General features: G+C 39.0%; 2 protein-coding genes across 2 annotated transcripts; both read left to right on the top strand.

Annotated features, from left to right (window-relative positions):
- The first annotated feature begins 1,743 nt into the window (after positions 1 to 1,743).
- On the top strand, positions 1,744 to 16,194 carry dpp4 (dipeptidyl-peptidase 4). The gene is made up of 26 exons (XM_063467568.2): positions 1,744 to 1,776; positions 2,460 to 2,547; positions 3,065 to 3,160; positions 4,037 to 4,128; positions 4,272 to 4,346; positions 4,444 to 4,496; positions 4,629 to 4,701; positions 6,602 to 6,722; positions 8,817 to 8,971; positions 9,059 to 9,156; positions 9,248 to 9,377; positions 10,131 to 10,166; positions 10,572 to 10,670; positions 10,802 to 10,872; positions 11,046 to 11,099; positions 11,189 to 11,298; positions 11,402 to 11,449; positions 11,532 to 11,630; positions 14,217 to 14,286; positions 14,371 to 14,565; positions 14,793 to 14,847; positions 15,007 to 15,106; positions 15,190 to 15,248; positions 15,348 to 15,420; positions 15,935 to 16,008; positions 16,091 to 16,194. Exons 1-26 carry the CDS (start codon positions 1,744 to 1,746, stop codon positions 16,181 to 16,183), a joined length of 2,250 nt encoding a protein of 749 aa, XP_063323638.2. The 3' UTR covers positions 16,184 to 16,194.
- A 1,702-nt stretch (positions 16,195 to 17,896) lies between these two features.
- Positions 17,897 to 20,639, top strand: LOC134620803 (glucagon-1-like). The gene is made up of 6 exons (XM_063467104.1): positions 17,897 to 17,987; positions 18,136 to 18,242; positions 19,058 to 19,213; positions 19,781 to 19,897; positions 20,371 to 20,514; positions 20,615 to 20,639. The coding sequence occupies exons 2-6, from the start codon at positions 18,145 to 18,147 to the stop codon at positions 20,637 to 20,639; spliced, it is 540 nt and encodes a 179-aa protein (XP_063323174.1). The 5' UTR covers positions 17,897 to 17,987; positions 18,136 to 18,144.
- Positions 20,640 to 21,947: the final 1,308 nt, after the last annotated feature.

Here is a 21,947-nt window from a genome sequence, read left to right as displayed (position 1 = left end):
GCTTCTCACTTTATCCCTGAGACGGCACGCTTTTATTAGAAGGCTGGTTACGGTCAAGCACAATCACCCTCCAAAGAAATGTCTCATGCCCTATATAACAAAATTTTACTTAACACAGTGCAGAGTTGAAAGAGAGTTGAAAAAATAATCTGACTCGGTGACAGTGTTTATCTTACATTAAAGACTTCCTGTTTTCTCTGTTTTTATTCACTTTTCTTTAAACTGAAAAATGGTCATTATGTTAAGACATTGCAATATTTCCATGTATCAAAATCCTGCATTAGATTATAAATCCACCAGTACACAACTGTACATAGATTCAGATGACCAGCGGTTCAAACTTTGCTCTATATCTTTCATGTTTTCTTTCCTCACTCTCTGCCTTCATACGTCAAAGCTATATCTGTCCAATAAGACTAAATGCGTATAAAGTGACACCTATAAACGATTTTAGTCAGGCTGAGTGTCAGCTAAATGGAGGCATCTGTGAAGTAACACTCTTCAAACAAGCCATGCTGCATTAGGGAAGACATCCACTGTCTATTTGTTTGCTGAGGATGTCCGGTATGAGGGAAATAAGTGCAGAATATGATGTCTATTCCTCATAAAGGCACAGCTTTATATTTGTTAAGCCTTTAATGGGCTCTTAGCATTTTCAGACTGGTCAGTGTCATGTGCAAAGAGGAAGACTTGCACAGTCAGTGGAAATAATGTCTAAAAAAAAACCTAAACTTGCATTTCTGAGAGTCACACTGACTGAAAAAAATAAATAAAATAAAATAAAATTAAATTAAAAAAAAAAAATATATATATATATATATATGTGTGTGTGTGTGTGTGTGTGTGTGTGTGTGTGTGTGTGTGTGTGTACATATATAGAATAGATAGTGTTATTTGTACAGCTGTTAGACAAATACATCTGAGCAGAGAATGTAAAATCACTTTATAACTTTTTCATTCCTCCCTACTTATTGCATTGCATAGGGCTGGGGGTCTCTTACCATGCACTACAGAAGGGACTATATTGTGGATGCATCTAAGACATAATTTTGACAGTCATGTAAAGGGGTGGACAGCATATGCAGTGCAATATGAGAGCTAACAAAAAGTTATTCCTTGTCATACAGGATGGTGGTTCAATATGAATAGCTTGTGTTTGTTTGATTTTTATGAATGAACACTACAGGACACTATAATGACACTGCATATATAATGCTACAACTTAGCTTGACTGAGTTAGCCACAATAGCAGCATAGCCAGTGATAGCAATGGTGACTATCTGGCTATCAAAGCCAGTGAAATATTTTTAATAGATTTTGACACATGATAAGGATGCTCAAGTACAGTTTGGCTTAAGCTTTTCTTTTTTTTTTAATAGCCTTCACAGTATTAAATCGTATTTAATAACACAATTGCATGAATTAATATATATTGGGTGCTATGTGATCATCTTTTGTAGTTTATAATATATGAAAATAATCAGTTTTCTTTAACCTCCTAACTCTTTCATGGCATGCATTTTTAATTTCTCTTTGCTATTTGGGCTGATTGGGACCTGATGAATGTAAAAACAAAGCATTATCGTTTTACCTGATTTTTGTTTCTGGGAAAAATGATATCCACATATGAGGACATTCGTTTTAAATTTCGATAGAACAGTGGTAGTATACTGTCCTCGTATGTGGATATTGGGCCCTTGTAGAGCAAAATTTAGTATTTTGGTCTAGACAACCCAAAATGTGATGTCCACATATGTGGACGCCAGGTCCTGGGAGGTAAAATGACGTTATTTAATATTTATTTCTACACTCTGTTTAGTCATAGTTGGAAACCGTTAATCCGTTTTTTCCCTTTTTCCTGGCAAACTTCCCTGTCTAACAAGCATAATTTTCTCTTTCTGTATGAACAGGAAAATAACTAATCAAACAAGATCTTAATGTTGTCATTTCAGGCAAGTGCAAAACAGACTAACAGACTAAACTGATAATTGCAGCCTTGAACAAAACAAAAAGTGTTTACAGACACGATATGTGTTCTTATATTTAAGTGAAATGGCATTTTGCTCCACATGCTGAATGAGAGGAAAAGCTGAAAATCTTCTGAATAGCGGACAAATTGGGGAACAGCTGGATAACAGCACATACTTCCTCAAAACTGTTGTGCATCATAAAACCTGACGAACTTTACTCCGCTGGACATTTTCTGTCCCACCTTTGAAACTTGAGCTGAGATAATATTTAACAACAAACCAAGTGTGTCACATAACTTTGTTGCTCTCTGCGCGTGTGGCACTGGATCGATGAAGTTGTGATTCGGAGCGATATCGGTTGTATACTTCACTTTACGGCCAGAAACAATGGTTGGTGGTGGTTTGTTAATACTCACACGTCGTTGTTATGCGTATGGAATGCTTCACACGGAACCGTTTGCACTTTCTGACTTTTGTCCCTTCGAACAGGTTTCCATTGCCAAGGTGCTCCTCGGAATTTTTGGGGCAGCTGTGGTCGTCGTTTTGATAGCGGTCCCCACGGCTATATTTCTTAATGGTGAGTCTTTGTTATTAAATGCTTCACACACTGGCGTCATCTCTGCTTTACCGTTAAACACATTTGTCAGAAAGTATTTTACGCGCGCGTCATTGCGCGTTGTTTGGACCGTTGTCACTTAACACTTCTCTAAAAACACTGAAAGAAAACATTTAGCTCATCAGGAGTCACGTTGCCATCTAAGAAACGAGAGAAGTCACATTTATAAGTGTGATTAAAGTCGCAATGACGTTTCTCTGACACCCCATATGTATACCTTTAAATCCAAACCCATTCTGTACACACTTTGACAATTTCCATTATTACACATTAACGTAAGCGACATCCCACTTGCCGTTATCAGTTACAGCCTCTACAGCTCTTAGCGTCTCTCATTGCTGATCATCATAATGTGTGTGTGTGTGTGTGTGTGTGTGTGTGTGTGTGTGTGGGGGGGGGGGGGCTGTAGATATTATATCTGTAACATGTGATCTTCAAGTGCTTGGCAGCTCCTAACTTTTCCAAACACGTGTTTCAGAAAAGAACGACGAGGCGAGCATTAGATCTTTCACCCTTGAGGACGTCTTCAACAGCTCACTGAAACCCAAATCCTACAACATCAGGTGGATTTCTGGTGGGTGATGTAATTAACCTGTATTAAAAAAAAAAAAAAAAGTGTGGGGCATGATGACACTGAGTTATTGTCTCCCGGACTGTAAATATGTTATCAGACAGGATAATTTATATCTCCAAAAAATCCACTTTGTGTTACTGACTCACTGAGGCACATGAAATTATTGGCACGTATTTAGTTACCCAGTATATGGAACCAAATAACATAGAATGCAGTAATATTAATAAGGACAGCTCTGACCTGCCTAATTCACTTGTTCTGAAACCAGAACAGCGCCTTTTTTCTCTGAAATATCAAGCTGGTTTTGGCCATGCATCTACATGGATCACAAGTACTTTTTCATACTTTTGCATTCATGTTCCCAGTGGATAACTAACCCCTGGTGCTAAATCTGGTGCCACTATGATTTTGGTACCAGTGGTTTTTAACCCTCTCAGAGCTAACCCACCATAGGGTCTAACCCTAATTCTAACCCATACATTTGGGTACGTTTAAGCATAACTGTAGCATATGAAGTAGTAGCTATAGCTAGATTAGAGCACTACAGCAAGTTAAAGTTCATTTCCATAAAGTAGTAGTAGCAGTTTTTTCAATTTAACAATCATGAGAAAACTTTGGTCCATATTGAGATTGTCATCTATATGACTGTGTCAACTGCCTTTTATCACGGTAATCAGTTGTTCAACTTCATAAATCTGCCATAGTACCTAATAAAAGATCATTTAAAAAAAAAAACCTCTGAAAAAAAACAGAAACCAGACTGAATACAGAAATTAAAAATGTTATCATTTAGTAACTCTCTTCTTTAACACACATTTTCCCTTGTAAGTAGAATATTCAAGGGTGTGCTTTCATCTTTCTCATCTTCCACCATAGATCATGAATATCTGCATACGTCAGTAGGCTCAGTGTTCCTCTATGACGTCGCAACAGACAAGATATCAGACTTCTTGAGCAAAGACAGATTTGTAAGACATCCTTCTCATGTGCATCCATAGCCTTCTTTTAAAGCTTATAGCACACAGCTTCCATACAGATGCTGTGTTGTTTGTATGCAAGACTTTGAGGAGGTGTCTATGAAATGCTTACAATCTCTCTGTTCAACAAACAGATGGACAAAAATGCCTATGATTACCAGCTGTCAGCTGACCGCCGATACGTTGCATTCATGAGCAACTACTCCAAGGTAAAGTACCTTTATTCACATCTGATTCATTTCTAAACTGATTTATATTCAAAGTTTTTAAATGATAAACTACCTTACTTTGTTTTTGTCCCATTAGCTGTGGAGACATTCATTTACAGCTTCATATTCACTTTATGACCGGGAGTCAGAGTGAGTAACTTTTTTTTTCAACTACAAAGAAGGTTTTGGCTTCCTTTATTTAAATATATATTTATATCACCGACATAATTCACAACTCCAGTTACAGGCACCTCGTAAAATGTATGCTTAAATCTGTTTCAGCACATTTATCACACCCTCTGACATTCCTGATAAAGTCCAGTACTTTGCCTGGGCCCCTGAAGGGAACAAACTGGTAAGTTCAGGGAAAGACAGATGATTGCAGGCTTAATTTTGAATGACACTTCTGTTTTGAAGTGGGTAAAAGATTATCATGTACAACCTTTTCCAAGTCCTCCCATCCATCCATTTTGGGCTCTCATTTCACCACAACAGACTCGTGCAGTATCTGCATCACTGGCCCCAATCTGTCTGTCAGTCTCTCACTGCCCTCTTCCCTAAAGCATGAACAAGCCTCAAGATACTTAAAATCCTCTATGTGGTGGGTCAGGGATGTCTTTTCTGGCTGAAGACCATGGCATCAGACTCAGAGGTGCTGATTCTCATTCCTGCCGCTTCACACTTGGCTGTGAACCACTGTAGTGTGAGCTGGAGTACACCACCCAATGAAGCCACATCATCTGCAAAAAGCAGAGTTGAAATTCTGAAACCAATAAAGTAAAAGCTTCCCACCTCTTGGCTCAGCCTAGCTATTCTGCCCATAAAAATTACAAACAGAATCGGTGACAATGGGAAGTTCTGGCAGAGTCCAACATCCACTGGAAACGAGTTAATGCCAGCAATTATTGCCAGCGATGCAGACCGAGCTCTCACCACGGACCAAATGGCTTGTAGCAAAGGGTTAGAATCACCATTATCATCAGTTGATGTCAACAGCACCCCACCTGCGCTATACACCATGTGAATAGAACACTGCTTTCCCCTCCTAAGTCACCTGACACTTTGCCAGAATCCCTTTGTGGCAGACCAAAAGTCTTTTTCCATGGCCTTACCAAACTTCTCCCACACTGGAGTTTTTGCTTCAGCCACTGCCCAAGTTCCATTCTGCTTGGCCTGCTGATATCCATCAGCTGCCTCCCACAGGCTAGCCAAACCAGATAGAACTCCTTTGTTAGCTTGATGGCTCCCTTCACCTCCAGTGTCCACTTTCAAGTTTGGGGTTTACCACCATGACAAACACCAACCAACTTGCAGCCACAGCTCTAGTAGCCTCAGTAATAGCGGTGCAGTAGGTAGTAGGTAGAGTGGTGTCCCTATGATCGGAAGGTCGGGGGTTCGATTCCCCTGAACAGCTACCCTGAGATACCCCTGAGCAAGGTACCGTCCCCACACACTGTTTCCCGGGCGCCCAATGGCTGCCCACTGCTTCACTGAGTGAATGGGTCAAATGCAGAGAGGAATTTCCCCACGGGGATCAATAAAGTATACATTATTATTATTATTACACATTTCTGTCCTAATGACGACACACATACAATCTTTGCTTTAGTATTTAGGTATGAACACAAAGATGAACATGATGAGATGTTAATTGTCGACAAACTGGTTTGCATAGAAGTCAAATAACAGAACATTACTCAGGTTCAGACCAGTCATGCCCCTTCAGGTCTCACTGTCATTGCCCAACTGAAGTCTTTTAGTTGGACAAAGGGGACCCCAGATCAAGCACCATTTAGCACCCCCCTCAGTGAGTCCTCCAAGGCTGGGTACTCTGAACTGTTGTTTGGTACATAACTCCAGCTTGCAAACCCGAAGACACAGGGAAGCAATGCACAGTCTATAAGCAAAAACTCCAATGTACTGGCAGCAATCTGAGAGGATACAAGAATACTTACCCCTGCTCCTCACGTCTCACAGATGAAGGCTCCAGACTGGAACTTATTGGTTCAGTTACTGATCGGGCTTACATAGGGTGGGACCATCATCTCCTCTTAAGGCTGTGCCTAGCTGAGCCCGATGGTCTAAGACCCAGCCACGAGCGGGTCACCCTCGAGCCCCTGACAAATATATATGTATATATATATATATATATATATATATATATATATATATATAGATAGATAGATAGATATACATATAGATATAGATGTATGTTTGGGTTTTGTCTCTTGACTTTTGTTTATTTGTTTTTCTAGGCCTTTGTTTGGAACAATAATGTGTATATAAAGACCAGCCCCAACTCTACATCACAACAAGTCACATTCAATGGCGAGGAAAATAAGATTTTAAATGGAATCCCAGACTGGGTGTATGAGGGTAAGTGGAAGATATATGACTCATTTACGTTCAGTGTTTGCATGAGGAAACTTGCTTCTTACTGTTACACAAGTAGCTGTGTCCTGTGTCTCCAGGAAGAGAGCCTGATCAACTCTATACGTATCCTGATACAGACATTTGAAATTTTAATATCACATGTAAATAAACCATTTTATATTAATATCAGCCCATACCATATGATAAATACAGGTACATAAAGACATTATTCAAGCACAAAAAGTAAACATTAGTGTGGCGGGGCGTGGTCTGTGGCGCCGCTGTGGGAAAATACAGGCTGACACACCGGAGCTGCATCAGCTCATCACTCCTCCCCTGCAGCAGCGGCACAGACTACGCCACCACCACAATTAGTAATAGAAAGGATGTCATACTTGACTAGCATTTAGATATGATAAAAAGTTTAGGCCTCAGATCAGTTGTGAACTCACTGGAAACTTTTGGCGAGAAAAGCAAAAACTCAGATGAAGAGGTGTTTGCTGGCTGGTGTGATGGTTCCATTGTTTGGGTGAAATATTTTTGAAATCAGTTCTAAATAGGTTGCTGCACCAACAACCTCCTTGTGATTGCTTTGATTACTAGCATATTTTGCAACTACCTATACAGTAGTTTTGTCACGGGATGCCGAGGCAGGCCGTGTGAAGATTAGTAATGGACCCAAGATGCAGACTGCTTAAGTGGAGGGTGAGCTTTATTAACAAAAGGTGAAGTACAACAAAAAGGGTGGCGAGAGACAGAACTGTAAAAACTCTAAACTGGGAAAACTAAAACTAAACACAAAACCAGAACACGAACGAAGGTACCTTGCAGGGAGAAAGATGCGGCCAGAATACACAGGAAAATGGAGGGGAATAACACAGACGAACCAGCAACGACAAAGACACAAGACACGACTAAAATACACTCAGAGAACACAGGGAGATTACACACAGGTGGGGGACACAGCTGGGAGTGATTAACGTGACGAGACAAGGGAGGCAACTGAAAACACTCACATAAGACGCAGACCTTCACAATAAAACAGGAAACACATACACAAGGACACAGACTAGGAAACGCGGACTTAACACAGGAATAGATGGGCAGAACAGAATAACACTAAACAGAAGGAACAGAACCAAAATCACCATAATAGAAAACACAAAACGCTGGGTCAAAAGGACCCAGGATCATGACAAGTTTGCAGTGGAAGATACAAACTTGTTAGCGAACACTCTGTAACCAACCACCGAGCAGTATTAAACTATAACAAAGACCAGAAATGTAGAACATTCATCTTTAAAGTAAAAGTTGTGCCTTACTGCTGAGACCAACACATTTCAAAAGGAGAGATTTTTACTTTGAAGGTGAACAGTCTCTGTTTTTTTATTGTCACACTTTTTTAATTATTAATGAAGTGGAAATGCAGAGCAAGGACAAAGGAGCAACGCTGGTCTTTGAGCACTGTAGTGGTATGGTCTTAGACCGAGTGCCCTTCTGGTTTGAATGATATTTTATTATAATGTAATTGATGATTTTGACTAATTACTGTACAGTAGAATGCATACGAAGGATGTTTTCCTAATATGGCTGTACTTTAAAAAAATATTTTTACACTATAATATCAGTCATTTCTCTTCTGTCTTAGATTTTCTAAGACAGCAGTAGGCCTCAAATGTTCCCATTCATTTAGAAGAATGTTTGTGTTTTTACAGTCACATTTCAAGAAGTACAAAAACCCACACACAAATATATCTATCCATTTATCTATCTATCCATTTATCTATCTATCTATCTGTCTGTCTGTCTGTCTGTCTGTCTGTATGTATGTATGTATGTATGTATGTATGTATGTATGTGTATATATATATATATATATATATATATATATAAATATATATATATATATATATATATATATATATATATATATATATATATATATATATATATATATAGGGACAATAACCACACAATAATCTGCTCATAGCCTCCAAGTACTGTGAAAACATGAAACCATACTGCTGCTTTACTACACCATTACACCATAAGCTGTAAAAGATCTTCTAACACAGCTTCATACGTTCATCGTTCCAGAGGAAATGTTCTCATCCAACCAAGGTCTCTGGTGGTCACCTGGAGGAAAGAACTTGGCTTACGCTGAGTTTAATGACACTGCGGTCCACACTATTGAATACTCGTGGTATGGTGAAAACCAGTACCCCAGCACTGTTTCTATTCCATATCCAAAGGTAGCACATTTGCTGTTTTGTTTAAGACATACATCAGTAATCAGTGTTGGCTTTTGTCTATTATCTTATATTCTTTTGTCTTTGCAGCCAGGAACTCCCAATCCCACAGTGAAGCTATTTGTTGTGGACACTGACAATGCAACAAAAATCTCTGAAGTTGTTGTTCCAGACTCATTTGGCTCAGTGTAATCTAACACTTTCTAATATATTTTCTAATATATCATTTCTTCCACAACAAAATGTTGAACTTTAACTGTTCTTTTTGTTTCACTTCAGTGAGCACTACTTGTCTACTGTAACCTGGGTGAGTGATGAGCGTCTAGCTGTCCAGTGGCTAAAGAGAGTACAAAACCATCTCATCCTTCAGATCTACAGCTTTAATGGATTCAGATGGAATACTTATGAGGTAAAACAAAAATGTATAAACCAGTACTTTTTTCCTACCTTTGAGTCCATAACTTTGTGAAAACCACTAAGATTTTGCTGACTGAGACTAGAGTTTTTTGACATGCTTCATGTTAAATCACATAAAAAATTGATCTTTTTATCTAAAGTATGGACAAAAGACTATTTGTTCAATACATCCCTAGATTTACTCTAAATAACTTAGAGCTCAATGGTTACGTATGTCAAATCCACTGGAAATTTGCACAACTGAAGTAGAATATGATCTGGAATGCATCTTCCATCCTATATCCCTAGTCTTATAAGGAAAAAATCTAGTCCAAAAATATTTTCTGTAGTCCAGGCTTATATACTAAATACAGTCATGTATGTAAATGCTGCAGTGTAATACATTCATGCCTGTAGATAAAATAAACTTTTAAAGATCTAAAAATCTGTTCTGGAATATCTTCATATAAACCGTGACAAAACCTAGTCGAAAGTGTTAACTTGGTGCAGCAGAGTTTCTTGTGGCATTCCACTTAGCTACAGGGCTGCTAATTATTTCCATTTATGTAAAAATGTGAAAGAGCAACCCTGCCATTTAGAGATTTTCCTAATTTGTTGGCTAAAGAGTTTCAAAATTCAGTTCCCTGTCACAATGTCTCTTTGTGCTCTCTGGGTTTAAAGCTGCTGAGCCGATAAGGCTGGTGTGTTGTACTCTAAACTGTAGTTTAGAGCGACAGTAAACACAAGTTTTAACATCTTTTCACAGCATCTGGAGGTGGCGAGCACTGGCTGGATTGGACGGGTATGGTCACTACACTGTTAAATGTTAAATATGTATTAAATATGTAAATGTTTTAATGTAATAAGTTCCATGGAAAGACTCACTCCCACAATGACGAGTATTGTGCTTACATCAAAGTGAGTCACGCTGTTGCTCTGACTAATTCACTGTCAGCAGACAGTGCTGCAGAAACACTCAGTAGAACACTGTATGTGTATTAATCCACTGCAGAAAATAGTTCCCTACTGACTGGATGATTGAGAATGCATCAAGACGTTCCCTACTGACTGTTGGATAACATTTGCTTAAAACCATTTATTTCAGGGTATTGAAATAAAATTAATATTAAAATTAAATGTGTGCTGACTTGAATGAATTGCACAGAAAAGGCATTAAAGAATAAATAATAACATGCTTGTTCCTTAGTTCTCTCCATCAGAACCAGTTTTTGCCGCAGATAAGAACAGCTATTACCTGCTCATGAGTGACACCCAGCAATACAAGCACATCCATCATGTGGTTGGGGTGGGTGTATGAGTACTGAAATATTTTTGCTGGCTAGTCTTTCTTTTGTCTTGCACAATATCTTTTATGAATCTTTATGAATCATTTTTTGTGACATGTTAACCACCCACACATATTCTGTATTCATGCAGGGCAAGGCTACAGCCATCACTTCTGGAGAATGGGAAGTTATTGACATTCTGAAAGTCACAACAGATAGTGTGTAAGTCAAATCATCTCCTACAGGGTTGTCAAACATAAGGCCCGGGGGCCAGAATCGACCTGATTATAATTAAGAATTCCAAAGTCTCCATACTAGTGTCCTTCAAGCTTTATTCCTACTTTGCTACATTCTTAATACTCCTGCGTCACTCATTCTTACCGATTACTCCTCAGATATTTTTCAAGTAATGAAGAGGGTGGCAAGCCAGGAGGAAGAAACGTTTACAAGTAAGAATATTGATTTTGATGTTTTATCCTTTATCTTTCATTAAGGAATTCAATAAGAATTGCTATGTGGGCATTTTTATGTGTTTTAGGTGGACACAACAAGAAACCAAGTGTCTGACGTGTAATCTACGTGAAAACTGTCAGTATAACTCCGCTTACTTCAGCCACAATGCCTCCTATTACCGCATGAGCTGCAGTGGTCAGTTTTATTCTCTTTCTGATTCGTAAAAACCTACCTCTTATTCTCTCTAGATTTTTTAGATAATTTGAGTTAATTATATGATCATATTCCTTACTCAAAGGTCCTGGCACTCCTTTCTATTCTCTCATGGATAACATAAACAACAGAGGTAAGCTACAGTATGCAACTGGTTCTGCAGTCCAGAAAAAAAAAAGTATTCTAATAACTTTTTTGTATTTGTACATTTGTAGAGCAAAAAGTTTTGGAAGACAACAAGGAATTTGTGAGCATGATTTCTGGTATTCAAATGCCAACCATGCGTCAAGGCACCATCAAATTGGGCGAATACAGTAAGTGAATGCAGAAATGATAATTTTTCCTTTAAGACTTTCCCCATCAGTTTCATTTTGAGCTGATAACATTTTTGACTATACTCTCTAATGATAATCCAATAGCAATAATAAACAACGACCCTGCAGAAAGCTTTTGTTTTTTTACACAATTAGATTGCCAGAATATTTCGTCAACGGCAACATATAAGCATAATCTTGAAGCATATGCAGTTAGCTGTGCCCATTTTAAACCTCAACCCCACTACACTGTAGATGTTTTTAAACATGAAATAAATTTCTTAAAATCCCTTTCATTAGAGTATCTTGGCCAATTACAAATCTAGTATGTTTTTTTTGATGTTGGCAGAAACAGATCTCAGATCTGCTGGAGCCACTTACCTAGCTTGGGGGTCACTGCACCAAGCGCTCCAATTACCACTGTTACCTTCACCCTCCACATCTTCTCAAGCTCTTCCCCTTGGTACTTCTCCAGCTTCTCATCTTCCTTCTTCCTGATGTTGCTGTCATTCTGTATCGCTACCTCTATCACTATAGCCGTCTTCCTCTGCTTGTCCACCACTACTATGTCCAGTTGGTTAGCCACCGCCATTTTGTCCGTCTGTATCTTGTCCCACAGGATCTTAGTTTGGTCATTCTCCACCATTCCTATTTTGACCTCGGGGTTTCCAGGCCATATTCTGCACAGATGTTTCTGTATACTCTGCCAGCCACTTGGATATGGCGTTCCATGTATCCCCTGCCTGCTAGCATCTTGCACCCTGCTGTTATGTGCTGGATTGTCTCAGGAGCATCTTTACACAGCCTGCACCTGGGATCTTGCCTGGTGTGATAGACCTCAGCCTCTATGGATATTGTGCTCAGAGCTTGTTCCTGTGCTGCCATGATTAGTGCCTCTGTGCTGTCTTTCAGTCCAGCTTTGTCCAGCCACTGGTAGGATTTCTGGATGTCAGCCACCTCCTCTATCTGCCGCTGGTACATACCATGCAGGGGCCTGTCCTTACATGATGGTTCCTCCTCTTGCTCCTCTTTCTTGGGTTTCTGCTACCTGAGGTATTCACTGAGCATGTGGTCGGTTCAAGCCATCTTCCTGATGTACTTGTGGATGTTCATTGTCTCATCCTGGACTGTGGTAATGACACTCACTTGTCCCCAACCTCCTTCCTTCCACTTAGCATACAGCCTCAGGGTGCTGGACTTGGGGTGAAACCCTCCAGACATGGTTGCGAGCTTCCTGATCTTGATGTCAGTGGCTTCTATCGCCTCCTTTGGCCAGCATCTCTTCAAGTGTCTGTGAGTCTTTGCTTGGTAGTTTCCATGGCCTCAGGTAGGGGCAGCCTGCTATATTTATTAAACAAACCTTTCTTCATCGTACCTCCGTGCTACGGTGAGCTTGGCCTCTAGTGTCCTTCTCCATCATCTTGTAGCCATGGATCTCCATGATCACTCGTTTCATGGTGTATATCAGCTGGTTGGTTTCGTTGATGGTTGCAGTAGGGATTGTTGCTTCATTCACATCTTTTAGTAGACCTTCAAGGGGGTACTTCACATAGTCTTGGTAACTGGCTAGGAAGGGTCCAGGTTTCCAGTTTCACCATGATCTTACATTTCAGGTCAGCTGCTCTCGCACTCAACGCCCTTTGTTCCATCGTATTTGGGGCTTGGTACCCAATCTCAGGTGGGGGTGATGATATCACGTATCATCCTGGCTCCCCCTTGCCATAGCATTTCTGTTGTACCTCATTGATCTCCAGCTGTGATAGCAGTTCCTTCTTCCGAATGCTGGAACACCGAGCTACTAGTTGTTTCGCCGTCAGTTTGGATGCTGGGTATCGAAGATTCCATGGGTCCCACATCCTCTTTGTGTAACCCCTTTCACTGGGGTTACATGCGTAGTAGCATTCATTGTAGTAGCAGTGGTTAGCACTGTTGCTTCACAGCCAGAAGATCCCGAGGCCACAATCTGCCCAGGGCATTTCTATGTGGAGTTTGTATGTTCTCTCTGTGTTTGCATGGGTTAGCCCTCAACAGACTGGCAATCTGTCGAGGGTCACCCTATGGTAGCTGGGATAGACTCTAGCCCCCCCCTGCAACTCTGCTAAGTATAAACGGAAGAGAATGGATCAATAGGTAGATACTGGCACTGATATATGCAATATCTTTTATATTAATGACATTCACTAATACTTGTTTATATTTATTATTGGAAGAGACAGGCATGTTTTAAGTATGAGCTGCCATTAGCAAAATTTGGAAACAAAAAACAAAAAGAATAATTTGGCATTTTGAATAAAAAGCAGTGGATGTCCAAATACCAGTCAACATAGAGGACATCAGCTTGCATGATAGAAGGTTTAAGCAGGTAAACCTTACCTGAAGGTGGCCCGTTGGAAAACTGTCATGAAAAAAAGCAATTATGAAAAATAATGTAGCTCTCTGGTTGAGCAGGCATCCATATGCTCCAAGGCTGAAATGCAGTGCCATGGGTTCAATTCTGACCAGCATGAAATTTATTTATTTATTTGTTTATTTATTTTACTACATGTCTTATACCTACTACTCTTTTTATGTTCATATTTTTGACAGATCTCTGGTACCAGATGATTTTGCCTCCAGGCTTTGATGAGTCCAAGAAATACCCTTTACTGATCGATGTGTAAGAGTTCATTTAAAAAATAAAACGAAAAGACTTTTTAAAGGAGGGCCAAAAAACTCATTCTGAATGTGCTCAATGTTCCAGGTACGCAGGTCCATGCAGTCAGAAAGTAAACTACGTCTACAGGGTAAACTGGTCCACCTACCTGGCAAGCACTGAGAAAATCATTGTTGCTAGCTTTGACGGAAGAGGGAGCGGTTACCAGGGCGACAAGTTAATGTATGAAATTTACAAAAGCCTGGGAACCAAAGAGGTGGAAGATCAGATAACAGCAGCCAGGTAAGGAAAGTGAGGAGGAGTTTAGACAAGTCAGTGCATCTCAAACAAACAGGTTCCTTCTTTGCCCCAGCAAGTTTGATAAAACTGGATTTTACTTGTTTCTGCGACTCCCATTTAGAGAGAAACTTAGTGTAGCGGAAATATCACGAGTCAATGATGGCAATGATCAGCAGAAGTTCTTGTCATCCGCTTATCCATATTAAATTCATATCTCTTTTTTTTCCAAGGGAATTCATCAAAATGGGATTCATTGACAAAGACAGAGTTGCTATTTGGGGATGGGTGAGTAGTGAAGACTCTGTGTTAAACAAAAACGCCACAAAGGTTAAACACATTGAGAATGTTTTAGTGCAAGTTAATGTTTCACTCACAAGTCAATGTGTTTGGCATGTACTTAAGACAAGAGATGATCTGCAGTAATGAGTTTTTTACATTCAACAGTCCTACGGAGGATATGTCACATCCATGGTCTTGGGATCTGGCAGTGGAGTTTTCAAGTGTGGAATGGCAGTTGCTCCAGTCTCCAAATGGCGCTATTATGGTATTTCTTTTGCTGTCACTTTTTACAATCCCATTAATGATATGAAATAATAACATCTGCAACTATCTGTCTATTTGTACCAGATTCCATCTACACAGAGCGTTACATGATATTGCCTTCACAGAATTCTGAAGGTTACGATGTAAGTTTCACAGCCAGGAATATCAAGTTCTCTGTCGTTTATTTTCAGCTGTGCGATTGTCTTTGTTGACGCATAAAAATTAAATCTGACTGTGTGCAGAACACAACAGTAACTGCCAGGGCCAGGAACTTCCATTCAGTGCAGTATCTTCTTGTTCATGGAACAGCCGATGGTGAGCAACACAAGGCCTCTATGTTTGTGTCTGTTTATTATTTTATAATTTTGGGGGGCAACATAAGCCTAAAACATAATAACAATAAGTGTGAGAGTTTATTTTTCATTCGCTGTGACAGAATACATTTGCAGCCCTGCCTTTTCAAACAGGAGGTTTTAGATGCATTCCTCATAGCCATCTCCTGATGTTGGAAAAGTGCAACGAAATTAATGTGGTTATGGAAAACTAAACTGAAATGTTCTAGACTAATTTGAATTTGTACATGTGGTTGGTAAAGCACACTTTTTTCATCTTTTTTAAATTGAGTCTTTGGTCTAATGCCAATACTATTGGAGAAAATCCATTAGTATACCAGCACTTATCATTATCAACAAATTCATACAGACTGATGTAAAATAAATAGATCCAACACTTGCAACTTGATCAGCACTGACAAAAGTAATGGCCATGATCATACCACTATGTTACCTTTCAACGGAACCCTGCCTTATTGTTCGGTTTGTTTTTCTAGACAATGTCCATTTCCAGCAGGCAGCAGAGATCTCAGAAGCTCTGGTTGAGGAGCAGGTGGACTTTGAGGCCATGGTGAGCAACTTGGGAAATGCAACAGACAATTGCGGGACCAATGTCATGAAACAGTCATACATATAATGCCTTCTTCTTTCAGTGGTACACAGACAAGGATCATGGGCTCGCTGGCGCTGCCAATCAACATGTCTATACCCACATGACTCACTTTCTACTCAGGTGCTTTGCATAAAACCAAAATCTGTTTTTATTTTCTATGAATAAAGATATGCAAAAAAAAATACATGTAAACTCATTTAGTACTGGGAAATTAATGGGTGCAAAGCTGTCCCAGTTCTAATGTTATTCTGTGTCTATGAGAGCTTGTTTTAGATATGTTCATTTAGTTTAAAAAAGCTCTGAATTAACAACAAACGTCTTGCTCTCTGTTATTTTATTAAACCACAGCGTTTCAGTCCAACTGACCTTCATCGGGTACAAAAAACAATCTGATACGTTATAATTTAATAAAATAATGGTAAGTCAAACAGTGTGTAATATGTTCTTTTAAAAATATCTGTCTCTTCAAGAATGAACAAGCTGATATGGTTCCTTGTAAAACCTATATGTGAAAAGATGATTTTTCTAGAAATGTATTAAGTGTACATTTATTGTTTAAAAGGTCATTTCATGGCCAGCAGAAAAAGTATAATAATGCAAAGAATGAAATGGGAACTGAGTGTAATGGAATGTTTTAGTGAACCTGAACTACTTGGACATCTAAGATTTCTACAGCATTGTATTAAGCATAGACACATCAAAGTGATTTGATACAGTTTTATGACATTTGTAAAACTGTTAATGGAGTTTTTTCTAATGTAATAAATAATTAACAATGAGGAAAAAAATATCTTCTTTCTTCACTTTCAATTTTAAGGGGTATTTAAAGTATGGTGTCATTAGTGGGTTGGGTGTAGCTCAGGTGAAAACTAGTGTACCTGGGTTAGTGGGAGTTTTTTGTCAAAGACATCTGATTTAAATATATGTCATATCAAACAGTTGGTTCCATGTAGTATCGTAACTCTTGGAGGGAAAAGTCTTGGTGATGAAATAGTAATACAATACCTGAAGTTTTCTTGTCCCTTTGTAAAAATCTGTGACACTATATGAAGACAGTCTTGTTGATTTTCTCCTTCATTATATAGACCCAGTTGATACTGAGTAGTGTTGTGCATTCAACGCCTCTTTGGGATTCCTTGACCCCTCCTGATCCAGCCGTGGATCCACAGCACCAGGAAAATCTAAATATGGGCAAGAGGGCTGTCACTAAGCTTATGATTAAATCCAGCACCTGAATAATATTTCTGGATGTCAGTGCTCTAAAAAAAATTGTTATTTTATGATCAATATTCAATGTCACAAAAAAAGTAAAATTTAGTGTCAAAGTGAAAGGTTCCAGCCCTGATCCTGTACTGATAAACCTTAATTTCCAGCAAATTAAATATCTGGTCTATGTGTGACAGTCATGTAGCATCACCCACCTGTATGTGTGTATTTATTATTGAATAGTCAGCTTGGTTAAACAGAGATAACTGCAACTGATGCAAAAAAGGGGGGGAGAGAGATTTCCGATCTTTTGATTCTGAACGGAAGAATCCACAACCTCCATCCAGTTATGACGCCACAAATATTGCTTCCGATCACAATGACACAGTAGCACATTAAAACATCTCCCCAACTTTCTGTTTGACAGGATGAACTGCGGTTGTTTGACCTTAACACTGAAGGACCAGCTGGCATCACGCTTGACTGGCACCTTTCCTTCATGAGCAAACGGTCGGCTCATCTATTCAGTCAACAGGCCCCGTGTGTAATGGGTGTGTCTAATAGGTTCAGAGTAATAGGTGGAACTGTTACTCTAAGAGTGGGAAAAAGACCCACCTATGCGGCTCTTCTTTCAATATATAAGGCTGCAAAGTGAGAGAGGGTGGTTAGATGCAGACACCAGCAATAAGCAGTGGAACTAACAGCGGGTGTTTGGAAAGAAAGAAGAAAAGGTGAGTTGTATCTTGTTGCAGTGGAGAAGGTATTTTACTTTTCGCCGTCAAGTTCTTTTTTCTTGTTTTTTTTTCTGTGTGGGGGAAATGTTTCTTTGTTTGGTTGAATGTTTTATTTCTTTTTTGTGTGTGTTGTCCCCTGTTACAGGTCACCACCATGAAAAGCATTCACTCCCTGGCTGGCATCCTCCTGGTCCTCGGCTTTGTCCAGAGCAGTTGGCAGGTTCCTCTGCATGATGCTGATGACAGCTTAAGGTACAATGAAACGCTTCTTTAAGATAAAGCTGTTTTTAGCACCCTTGTGTTGCTCTTGTGACTAAATCACAAGAACAATTCCATTCAATTTTATCTATATAGCACAGATTCACAACAACAGTTATACTGTAAGGTAAAGACCCTACAATGATTAAACAGTAGTGGTGTATAACAAAACAGAGAGGGAAAAGAAATGCTTAGTGCATTATGGGAAGCCCCCCAGTATCCTGAGCCTATTGAAACATAATTCAGAGCTAGGTCAACTATAAAATACGTCAAAAAGAAAGGCTCTGCTAGGTGAAGGCTCTCTTTTAAAAACACTAGGAACCACAAATAAGTCTGCTGTCTGAGAGTGACATGCACTGTTAGAATAAAATAGGTACTATAAGGGCTTTAAGATATAATGATGCCTGATTATTCATTTATTTTGCATATGAGATAAAGTCTCTCCAACTGAATTAAAAAACAAGAAAAAGCTTTAAAGATTATGCTGAAATGCAATTAAAAACTGTTTTTTATTGTAGTGTAAATTCCTACATGACCTGATACTGACACATAGAACCTATGGTTGATTAACTTTTTAGTGTGACCCTGAAACAAGTGATACATAATGTAGGATTAAAGGGAAGGACAAAGGATACATGTACTATATATGACAATGCTAAGTTTAAGAATCAAGTGCTTCCTTTCGGTTCCCCTTTCTTTTACTTCTCTTTTTTATACTCCTAGTGTTCCTAGAGATTTATATAGATATGTAGAGATATGATATGCTATGGAAAACACTTCAGTGGTACCTACTTTGCTCTCCCTTGCAGTTTTGAGTCAGACAACACATTAAATGACGAGCCTGTGGAGTTGTCGAGCATGAAGAGACATTCAGAGGGAACTTTCTCAAATGACTACAGTAAATATCTGGAGGACAGGAAAGCACAGGACTTTGTTCGGTGGCTGATGAACAACAAGAGGAGCGGGTCAGTGTGAAAACACTCTGAAATTTGTGATAAAAGACACTAGAACTGATCTTTTAAAGTAGCTAAGAATACTAGCAGAGTAGTGTTCAATTGTACAAGTGAAACACGTAATACAACATAGTGCATACATAGTAGCAGCAGTAAAGGAGTGTGGGTATGCAAGAAAAGCAGCCTAACATCTCATGTATTTATATGCATTTTGGCTCTCAAACTAGGGGCCTGGCCCTTCTAAAGCCTCTGCAGATAAATCAGAGGGGTCATAAGTATAATAATAAAAGAAGTATTTCTCTATTTGCCTGTCCATTGGCCTCCTTAGGCCTTAAACAGCTTATTTCCAAAGCATCTGACACATGTGCCCAGCAAGCCACACATTTTGTGAGGAATTCAGAGCCAGTCTTTAGTGAGTTGATCTTTTATACTTGTAAATGTAAAATCTTACATTTAAAAGCACTGGAGTGTAAATATAAGCTACCTCAAATAAGAAAGCACCTTTATAATTGACTCATATGTTCCATATTATAGTATAAAAAAGACATATATCAAGTGGTCCGTGTCTGTGTTTTTTAGTGCTGCCGAGAAGCAACATGCAGATGGCACCTTCACCAGTGATGTAAGCTCCTTCCTCAAAGACCAGGCAATCAAAGACTTTGTTGCCAACCTCAAGTCTGGACAAGTCCGAAGAGAGTAGGCCGCCCTCCTTTTCTCCGCGTGCATCTCCTCCTACAATACCCAAACCTTCTAAAATGGCCTGCTTGTGTCTGATTCCACCATGATGGGGAAAGCAAAACAGAGAACTTGAGCTAATCAGCTGATTCTTCTTGCTTCTTCAACCTTTTTTCCCCTTTCCACTGCTTTTTTTCCCCTTAGTGTTTCTTGTGATTGTGCCAAAATAAATCACCTGAACTTTTCCACTGTGTTGATCATATCTTACTCACACTGTGCAATGAGACATGAACCATGCAAAGAGACAATGAAGCACTTAGGAAATGATTACACCACAACAATCTTTTCACTTATGATGAAAATAATCATATGAAAAACTGATGATTTCTCCAGTGCAGATCAAATTTTACAGCTAAATTGTCAGGTTTCCGTACTGTGGGGTTACTGACCCTTAGGGGGCAGTGTTTACATTGTGTGCCTGTGTACATACTCAGATCTGAAATGGAAAGATGGGGTGAAACATTCAGCAAGAGGCACGTAGATGGAAGCTTCACCAGCGATGTGAACAAGGTACTGGATTCCATGGCCGCCAAGGAATATTTACTCTGGGTCATGACCTCCAAGCCTTCAGGGGAAAGGTAACATCAAATCATCATGGCTGATTCGGCAAATGCTAGAGGTTAGAGGTCTTTTTTATTGACTGAGCATTGCCATGATTGTAATTTTCTTTCTTTTCAGTAAGAAAAGACAAGCAGATGAATGAGAGTCTGCTCCAGGTCGCTCCCTGCATGCTGCAAACAAAGCCATACACAGGAGGAATTGAAAGCCATTCTGCTTTGCATGATGTATTGTCAAAACTATATTTAAGTTTTTCTTTTTTACTTTTTTGTGAATGTAAGGCAAAGACACAAAACATATAAAATACTCTTCCGTAGAATATACATTACACAAAAGAAGAAATTCAATTTTACAATTTTAAATTATTTTCTATATTTTTAACATGAACACAAAAACGCTCAATCTCAGGTAGGCCTATGGAAAGCACATCTAGTTTATGATTGTCATTATATTAATATTCTGCTCTGCAAAATAAAGTTTTCAGTCACTGTTTTTTCAGCTTCAGTCCTGTTTTATATTACAAAGATGAACTTCATAGAAATGTATAGATATGCGGTTGAGGAAGGATCTGGATTCTTTATTCATGTAAACATGCACCGGTAAATGCTGCGAAACATTTGTATTTAAAGGTTAATTAAGTAAAATTAAATAAAAAAAATATTGAGACAAAAACACTTTAAAAGTATTTAAGTATTAAAACTAATTATCACAGTATTGTAATTCTTATAATACTGAACTAGAACATAAAATGACACATCTAGAGAGCTTATTTTTTCCAAGGAACAGTCCAACCTGCAAAACCATTTTTAAAAAATGAACAGAAAAACAGTCAGCACAATGAAAGGCATGAAGAAGTGGTTTAATCTGTAATAATGCTTGATTTGTGTGAGTTCGTACAAGCTGTACATTTTGTACCCACTTCAAAATCTTGTAAAGAAAGTATAAGGATAATTGTGTCTGTGAGAACTGTTGGAATTAAAAGAAAACAGTAGCTCAAGTATCAAAACATAATGTAACAATGCAGAACATCCCCAAACCCAGCCTCAGAACTGGGTTTGGGGACCACACCCAGTGCTACTCTGGTCAATTAAAACAGGATACAAAGGCTAAATTTCACACGGGCTAACCAAAATTGGACAACAAAGACTGGAAAAAACATTGACTGGTCTGATGAATCTTGATTGATCTGCTCTAACGTTTGGATGGTAGTGTCAGAATTAGACATAAACATGAAAGTATGGATCCATAGTGCCTTTGCCACTTTGTGTCCCTTGGTACAAATTTAGGATCACTCAACTGCCAGAGCAAACCTGAGTACTGTGTTCATCTTTTTATGGCCAAAATGTAGCCATCTTCTTCTGGCTGCTTCCACCATCTACCGTGTCAATATGGACCAAACACCCTGAGGAATTTTTTCAATCACAAGGAATTAAGGCAGTTCTGAAGGCAACAC

The sequence above is a fragment of the Pelmatolapia mariae genome, linkage group LG23 (genome assembly GCF_036321145.2).
Source record: "Pelmatolapia mariae isolate MD_Pm_ZW linkage group LG23, Pm_UMD_F_2, whole genome shotgun sequence".
Classification (NCBI taxonomy): domain Eukaryota; kingdom Metazoa; phylum Chordata; class Actinopteri; order Cichliformes; family Cichlidae; genus Pelmatolapia; species Pelmatolapia mariae.
The sequence above is the reverse complement of the archived record's forward strand: the minus strand, read 5'-3'. Positions and strand labels throughout refer to the sequence as shown.